This window comes from Echinops telfairi, unplaced genomic scaffold (genome assembly GCF_000313985.2).
Source record: "Echinops telfairi isolate 266 unplaced genomic scaffold, ASM31398v2 ScPeMD7_1;HRSCAF=3_0, whole genome shotgun sequence".
In the NCBI taxonomy this organism is placed as follows: domain Eukaryota; kingdom Metazoa; phylum Chordata; class Mammalia; order Afrosoricida; family Tenrecidae; genus Echinops; species Echinops telfairi.
This window is the reverse complement of record NW_022103896.1, coordinates 18,914,839-18,923,754: the sequence shown is the minus strand read 5'-3', so window position 1 is coordinate 18,923,754 and position 8,916 is coordinate 18,914,839. Positions and strand designations below refer to the sequence as shown.

General features: G+C 46.4%; 1 protein-coding gene across 1 annotated transcript in view; it reads right to left on the bottom strand.

Moving 5' to 3' along the window:
* The window catches only part of SNTB1 (syntrophin beta 1), a gene marked incomplete at its 5' end in the record, with an annotated part of 147,496 nt that overhangs the window by 87,752 nt on the left and 50,828 nt on the right, over nt 1-8,916 (bottom strand). Inside the window, one exon of the mRNA XM_004697411.2 lies at nt 6,370-6,577. Within this exon, the coding sequence (XP_004697468.2) occupies nt 6,370-6,577 (208 nt within the window). The remainder of the gene's footprint in view (nt 1-6,369; nt 6,578-8,916) is intronic.

Genomic DNA, 8,916 nt, shown 5'->3' with positions numbered 1-8,916 from the left:
ATGGGTGCAATAGAGATTACAGTTGCAGAGGCCAAGTCATATTGCGTCACTAGGCATAGTTTAAACCCGATAGTCCAGCTATTGAAGCCTGGCATTCATACTCAAGGACCAGTCGGGCTAACTGCTAGGTTATCAGTTCAAAACCACCAGCAGCTCCAAGCAAGAAGGATGAGGCTTTCTACTCCAGTAAATAGTTACCGCTTCAGAGACCCACAGAGCAGCTCAACCCATCCTACAGGGTCGCTATAAGTTAGAATTAACTTGATGGCAGTGAGTTGAATTTGAGGCCCACTATGAGGTAGGTATTAATAGCTCTCTCTTTTTGTTTTATTTTAATTTTTTTAAATCATTTTATTAGGGGCTCATCCAACTCTTATCACAGTCCATACACACATCAATTGTGTAAAGCGCATTTGTACATTCATTGCCCTCATCTCTCTTTTTGTTTTAATGATGCAGGAACTGAAGATAAATAACTTTAGGACCTTGCCTACAACAGCCAAAGCGATAAATAACCAAGTGAGGGCAAAAATCCAGGCAGGTCCCATTCTAATGTGCATGCTGCTGTTTGAGTGCTGCTTGGGGGTGTCTGTGTCTTCCCCGGCCTTCTACAAAGTCTCAAAAAACTCGCCTGTCATCCAGTCACTTCTGAATCCCGGCGATCCTTTAGGGCAGAGGAGAATTGTCCCGTGGGCTTCTGAGATTGTCTACAGGAGTAAAAGGCCTCCACATTCTCCAGGTGGTTTTAAACCACTGACCTTGTAGTTCTCCACCCAACACGCAAGCCATTACTCTGAGTACAAAATGTGAAATCTTGTGTCATTTCCCAAGGAGATGTGTTGTGGCATCAACGGGCAACTAGAAATCCATATTTTCGTGACTACCACCGGTCCACTAATTCACCTGACAAGCACAAATTAACCAAAAAATGAATATCACTGCCATTGAGTCTTTTCTGACTATTAATAACCTTTTAGGACAGAGGAACACTGCCTCTTGGGTTCCCGAGGCTATACATCTTGACTGGAGAAGAAAATCTCATCGCTCTATGAAGTGGCTTGTGGTTTCGATCTACGTGTCTTGTGGTTAGCGCAACACTTCACCCATTATGCCAGCGGGGCTCCTAGGGGCTCCTAAACCACTTGCTAATTCCTCAAAACTGAGCTCTGGCGCTATAGACAGAAGTAAGGAACAGCCTCTCTGCTCTGCAAGGTGAAAGTCCAGCGGGTAAGGATAGATCAGAAGGCATTTTTGGTTATCTTTCTGAGCATCATTGTAACAGAGAAGTGAGAATGGTGATTCTGAAATCCCTGTCTGACCTTTGAGGCTCAGGAAAAAGCCGCACCTTCGGGCAATATTAGATAAGGAGTATACTTCCATCAGAATGGACAGGTCAAGGTAAACCACTACTGCAGTCCCCCAATTCTAAATAAAGCTCATATACGGAATTTCAAATGTACTGACTTAATGGAGAACATTTTTCTGCTCTCAAAACCTGAAAATCTTAACTTAAGGCAGGAGAGTGCCGGGGCATCATGCAGACCCAGGGTGGAAAATGAAATAATCTAGTTGGCGTTGCATTAAAAAAAAATACCGCAGCCTCGTCTTATTAGAAACAATAAAGAGCACAAACCAAAAATGTAAGGATGCAGAAGGACTCTGAAAATGACATTTAGGGACTCTACATCATTACCTATTGTTCCCGTGGTGTGAGCGAGTGAGGGGTGACTCAATGCCAGGGTGAGCAGCAGAAGCCGAGGGTCCATGAAAGTCAACCTCTTGGATGAATACGACAGGGAGCCCGCGTGGTGCAAAAGGTGAAGCGTTCTGCTGATAACTGAAAGGTTGGGAGTTTGAACCCACTAATGCAGGGAGAGGGGGGTTCCATTCAGATGAAACCTTGTGGGGGACGCTCCACTCTTTCCTATGGGGTCCCTATGGATCGGAATGAACTCAACGGCATCCCAAAGCAAGGGAAGGCTAAACTCTTAACATGACGTAGACCTGGGCACCACTCCTATTCTTATCTTTTCCCACCTAACAGCCCCAGGTAGATCGGCCGGAATTTTCTCCTCCCAGGACATATCAGTGTTTATGTTACGCCTTATCCGTCTCTTGCAAACATTCCCTCTAGTGGGTTAGTGCACACCGCCTCTCCTGCTGTACTGGGCTCACCTTGACCCTTTTCTCACCTCCAGAGAACAGCTTTTGGCTCATAGACATGATCTCTCTTGACCTCCACGGTAGTCTATATCCATATCCATCAGTTGGTTTACATGGAGGATGTGAAATCCTGGCCCATTGGATTAGGATAGAAGAGGCCTGGGGATTCTAGAGATTCCTGTGTGATTGGCTGAGGCTCAATTTCAGTCAATGGTTGAATCATTGCTTGCTCCCGTCTCCTGCTTCACACTTCCTCACATGTTTCTCTCAAGTCCTCCACAGTACACCCCTCCCTAAGTCTCTCCAACTCAGGCTCTGTTCTAATGACCCCTAAGACATGATCAACAAGGGAATTCCGTGGGAAATCATTTTTTCTTTACGAAAGCCAGGTCTGAAGTCTCCTGTTTCCTAAAGCAAGGACTATCTATCTCCAGCGGAAGGACCCGTGTAGTAGCATGGTTAAGCTCACTGCTGCTAACTGGACGGTTTGCTCTTCCAACCCACCCAGGGGCTACATAGGAGAAAGCTCTGTTGATTTGTTTCCATGAATACTACAGCCTTTAAAGCCCTGATGGTGTCATGGGTTACGAATTGGGCTGCAAACCATAAGGTCAGCAGTTTGAAACCACTAGATCTTCCAAGGGAGAAAGATGAGGCTTTCTACTTAAATAAAGAGTTACAGTCTCAGGAAATTCACAGGGACAGTTCTACCTTGTCCTCTTGCTATGAGTTCTGACTCAGGGGCAGTGAGTGAATGAGTATGTGACAAACTCATTGGGACAGTTCTAGTGGGTCATATGGAGTCACCATGGGTCCAAAGGGACTCAAGAGGACACAGCTACATCTCCAATTTGCCATGAGATAAAAGAAGAGGCCCATAGTCTGAATCTACATCATCGGGCACAGAGAACTTTCTCTCTCCAGTGGCTCAGCCAGCACAGACGATAGGGTACGCGGCTCCCTCTCTCTCACACCGGCAGCTCTTCCGTTTCCACCTGGGTGAGACTGGCTCACATTCCTAACCAGCACTCTGACACCCCCAGGGAAATGGGCGTATTTTCAAGCTTTCATCACGGCCACCTATGCCAGGCACCCGCCCTCCCGTTCCAACGGAAAGGCTCTCTGTGGTCACGCAGAGACTGGAAGGCAGGGGCAATTTGAATGACATCCACAGGAACATTTAGTCTAAACGCTTGCAGCTAGATGCTAACAGGAAGGCAACCAAGCCGTTGCCAGTTTTTCCTCTGTTCTGCTCCCGAGCGGATTTGCTTGGGAACTTGATGACTGCCTTGGAACGCAACACAACAAGCCCATTAGCACTTAATTGCATTAACCGTCTGTGTCTCCTGGCAGAGCAAACAGTCTTGATTTAAGGATGAGGCGAGCAGGGTAGCCTGGCAGCACGGTTTCCATTTTTGATCAGATGGGAGCACGCTCAGGTCTGAGATGATTTTCTGCCTAGAAGAAGGAGTGGGAAATTCCTACTGAGGTGATTTTCCCAGGCAGATGGTGGGGGTGATATATTTAGAGGTTCCAGAAATAGCCTTCCATTAATTACACTGTCAAGTTCTTAACTTGCAGCAACCTGCTTTACTATGGCCTAGGCTACTTTACGTGCACTCTTGAGTCTCCTAATCTAGCTGCACAGTGTCGCTCGAGTAAGCGAGCCCCCAAAGCAAGGCACTTGGTGTGACTCACAAGGCTGTCCCCGATGGAAATGAAATTCCATTTTGGATCTCAAGGCCGCATCATGACCTCGCATCACTGAGTCCGCTCCGAAGAGACGATTCAGCGTCTTGCAGGAGTTGAGCTGCTCGCCACCCGAAGGAAGAAGGGTGACACTATCAATTCGGGTGTGGAACGGCTTGTCAAAAGATGCTTCTCACGAGCGTTTGTGCGGCCCGATCCAAGAAGGATGCCTTCCGTCGCAATGTCCCAGGAGGATAGGAAATAGAAATGGTCACGTGAAGCAGCAGTAGAATTCAACAGCCCTTTTTGTAACTTTTAGCGGCCCTGATGGTTCTCTTGGGCAAGTGCTGCGCCCCTAACCCCAAGGCCCAAAACTCCACAGGAGGAAGAGTAGCCATCTGCTCCTGTATAGTTCTGAAGGAGCCCTCATGGTGGGATGAGCTGAGCTGCTAAGGGGGCCCCAGTTTAAACCCACCCGCTGGTTCTGGGAAGAAATATGAGGCCGGTGAGTTTGGTGTAGTTTGTTTATTTTTTAATCGAGTAACTTTTTGTCATGCACCCTCCTCATGCCTGTCAGCAGCATCTCTGTGTTTCTTTGTTCCCCCCAAGAAAGACCTCTCCTCTCTTCCCGTAATCTGGATGGATCGCTCCCGTGCTGGTTGAAGTGAAACCGAATCCGTATAATCGTGTCCCAGAGAGCAACTGTGGCTAACTCACAAAGTCAACGCTTAGGAAAAGGCAACAGACCTCCATTGAAGGTAAATCACAGCCGAATAGGTATGGGATCAGATTTGGTAGCTTTCCAAATACCAAGGGAATTCACTGGTACTTGTGACGTTATGAGAAAAGCAGTGTATTGAGGATTTGTCATTCATTGTAACATTTTGCCAAAAATCATTCATAGGTCTCCTCACGAGGGCTCGGTATTAAATGTGTTTTTTTTTGTTTGTTTGTTTGTTTTTAAATCCAGTTTGGATTTGTTCCCTTGGACTTCATCTATGATAATCTTTGGGGACTTTTTGAACATGAAGACAATAAAAGACGTCATTCCTCCCAATAATTGTCCACAATAAGTCTTTATCACCCTTCAGGATACGATGCACAACCCAACTTAAGTAGGCTTCCATAATGGTTAGGTGAAATTTCACCAAGTGGCAATGATATTCCCAAATTAAAACCTTTATGTGCTCGTGCTACTGTTCCATGGTGTGTTAGGCTGTGGAACAAATTCACAAAGTTCTCTCAATCACCAAGATTGAGGTCTGTTTTTGCTAAGAATACAGACACAGAAAGCCAACGGGCAAGCTGTGACTTACTGTACGTTGACTTTGGTCCTACACTGTCCTTTTAGTCCTTTCAAATCTTTGACAGGTGGGACAAAAGCCAGCCAACAACCCATTCAGTGTTGACCTCTGTGGCTGAGACCCATGTCTGAACCATGCAAATAAAGAACAATGGTGAAGAACAGATGGACTCAAGTGATATTTTCAGGTGCCGTTGACGAGGTCTTCTCAGATGACATGGTCCATTGGCAAGAAGGCCATTACTGCAATGCTCATTATTCCCACTTACCATCTATTAAAATGGGAGTCACTGCGAGGTCAGGCTGCCCCCAAAGCTCAGTGTTGCTGAGTACACAAGGTCAAGTTCAAGGAACAGCGATCAGGTGTAAAGGCAATGGCAAAGGCTCAACTCTTTGAAGTGAAGAGAAGGCCTGACTCCCAGGCGCTGGCTGCCATGTGAGTCTACCCTCACTAACCTGCCACATCACTCAGGAAGAGAAGTCAGAATGAGCGGGCTAATAGGACTCCGGCAATGGTCCTCCCGAGGGCACAGATTAGTCCTTGTTCCTCTTCATGCACTCCTTTCCACTCTGGAAATCCAATCATCCCTCACGTAATGATATTCACCACTCAACTCACTGCCTTTGAGTCGATCCCGAGTCCGAAGGCCCCTAGAGGACAGAGTGGGACTGCTCCTCAGAGTTTCCCACGCTGGACATCGGCGTGGGAGCAGATGGCCAAATCTTTGTCCCATGGAGCAGCGGGTGGGTTCAAAGAAATGGTCTTGTGGTTTGCACCCCAGATGCTTAACCCATCGCACCACCAGGGGTCCTTTCAAAACCCACACAGACTCAGCTTGCTTTTTATTTATTTATTTATTTTTTTTGACTCAGCTTGCTTTTAAGGAATGATTTCAGCTTCCTCGGTTCCCAAGGCAACAGGTGAGTTGCTTGAATTCTTTTCCCTGCCGTGCATCGGAGATATAAGAATCCACCTCCTCTCCCTCTCCCTCTGACTCTCATCCATTCCACAAGCAACAGCTGACCACCTCTCTTTGGCCACAGGAGGTGGGACTAAATTGATTAAGACACTGGTCCTATTGTAGTACAATTGCATGTGGTCTGTTGGAGATGAAAGACAAAAGCCTAAGCAATGAGGCAAATGACTTCAGTAGCTGCAACCCGAGCTGGAAGACCCCTGGGGATAAACTGGGACTGGAAGGGATTTTCCTTACCTTTTCGGCAAGCCAGCCAAGATGCCTGATCTCTCGGCTCCCAGCAATGCCTGTTTTCACCAGCTGCTGTCTGACTTCAGCAACCACTTGGGTCAGCAGGTCACTGACGTTAGAATGGATGGCACTGAACCAGGCCTGGGCGGTGGCTGAATCCTTACTTCTTAGGATCACCGTGTGCTTAGCATCTGGAGAGTGGATCTCAAGTTGCCTAGAGAAGTAAGTGAAAAGGGAAGGGTTAGAAAGTTCTCTGTCTGATCTTGTGTCAACAAGATGTGGGTCACAAAGATGAACCAATTTCTTGTCCTTTCTTTATAATCTTGCCCATTTCACATGGTTTAACTTAATGATGCCATCATTCATTCATCCATCCCCAAACATTTACTTAGTGCTCCTTGGATACCTAGGAGCCCCTGTGGTGTAGGAGTTAGATGTTGGGCTGCGATCTGCAAGGTCAACAGTTTGAGACCACTAGTAGCTCTGTGGTAGACAGACACAGTGTTATACTTCTGAAAAGAGTTACGGTCTTGGGAAGTCATAGGGAGAGTTCAACACTGTCCTACAGGGGACACTATGACATGAAGCAGTGAGTTTGGCTTATTGGTTCGGTTGGGTACCTAGGCGCTGGTCTAGGCAGTGGGGATGCCGCTGTGAAGGAGACAGCAGCATATCTGTTCTCATACACCATGTGGTCTAGAGAGAATGAAAAAGTGAGCATATGAATTCACACAGAATGATCTAATTTCAGAACGTATAATCCTGCGAAGCAACAGAAAACAAGCAAGGGAATGAGCGGGACGTGGAAGGATGGGAGGGGCAATGCCGTTAGGAAGACCTCACTGAGGAAGTGACCAGGAAGCAGAGACTAGAAAGACTTGGAGGATTGAGCTACGCAACTAAGATCTGGAAGAGCAACTCAGGCCAAGAGCAGCGGGTGAAAAGCCTTGTTAGGAGCTTTCAGCTCACTGTCAACTTGTACTGACTCTTCGCGACACAGGAGACCTGTTGCATCAGGTGGTTTTTAGGCTGTGGTCTTTACAGGAGCAAATGGTTGGGCCTTTCCCGAAGAGCTACAAGTGGGTTTGAACTGCCAACCTTATGATCCACAGCAGGAACAATGAATCATGCATGGCTACTTGTACAAATGGGCTTGATATAATTGATGTACAGATTATTATAAGAGCTGTAAGAGCCCCAATAAAGTGATTTATTAAAAAAAAAAAAAGGCAGGAGAAAGCCTGGAGGGTCTGGCATTACCCAAGAGATGACCTCAGTGACTGGATCATGATGTCTAAAGGGACAAGCGGTAAAGGACCAGGCTGAAGAGATGGCAGGGGCCAGATCAAGAAGGCCTTGAAGGTCATGGTTAAGAGAGTGGATTTGATTGTAATAAATGGCTTAGGAAAGCCACCGGAGGGTGGCTGCGATTTCACCTAATTTTGTGTTTGTCCCATATAGAAAAGAGAGTGTATAGGAATGCGTGGAGAGTGAAGACCCTGCTGGAAGGCAATCGCAGTAAGTAGTCCTATGAGAGAGATGACGGAAGGAGTGGGTTAGTGCGATGTGTTGGCACAGAGGGAAGAAGGTCCGCTTTGGCATGTAGTGTAATATAGAGAGGCATGTGACGGATTTCGGTAAGTCCATATACAAAAGCAAGAAGTGCAACACAGATTCATCTGAATGAATGATCCCTGGTTTTCCTGCTTTTCAGGAGATTGACTTATCCTGGATATCATATCACAGACATCCAAGCCAGGAGCTGGCTCTGATTTGCCCTGTCTCTCGGGCCCGCAGAGGGTTTTCATCATACACTCGTGTCCTTGCTGCTTCTGGTAGGAAGTATCTAGCCCCACATTTAATCCGCCTGTCCCAGGTTAATCAACTGAGAATATTTCAGAATAAAAAAGACTATTTTCCCCTTGTTTAGGAACCCATGTCTGTGACCCCCTTAACTGCCATTTATACTTTGGATTCATATTGGTATGAAGTCAATTGGCCTAGGACTGGGTACTGTTGGGAAGAAAGATGTATCGTTTTCTATATTTAAATTAAAAACCAATGCTTTGCCAGAACTCAAATTGGATCACCAGAGGTACAGAGGGTGAGTCTCCTACACTGCAATGATGGAAGCTGGAGCAATTCCGGACAGACATTTTTTTTTTAACGTTCTTTGGAAGAAATGATGGGTCCATAGACGACAGCAAAACAAAACAAAGCAGTATGGAGGCACTGTGTACCCACTTTCCTGCAATTGTTATTGTTGACTTCTCTGTAGGATGATGCCCAAACCATGACATTGCCATGGGCATGATGATATCGCTTTGATGAGCAAGGTGGTCCTGACCCAAGTCCCATTCTTTTCAATCACTTCCTGTGCGTGGGAAAGCTGGGCATTGAACCAAGAAGAAAAAGGAATCAATGCCTTTAATCTGCGGTGTTGGCCAAGAATACTGATTATACCGTTTGTGTTGCCAGAAAAACAAACAAATAAGTATTGAGAGGAAGTTTTACCGTGCTCATTTCTAAGGAGCATTCAAGCTGAATGTCTTT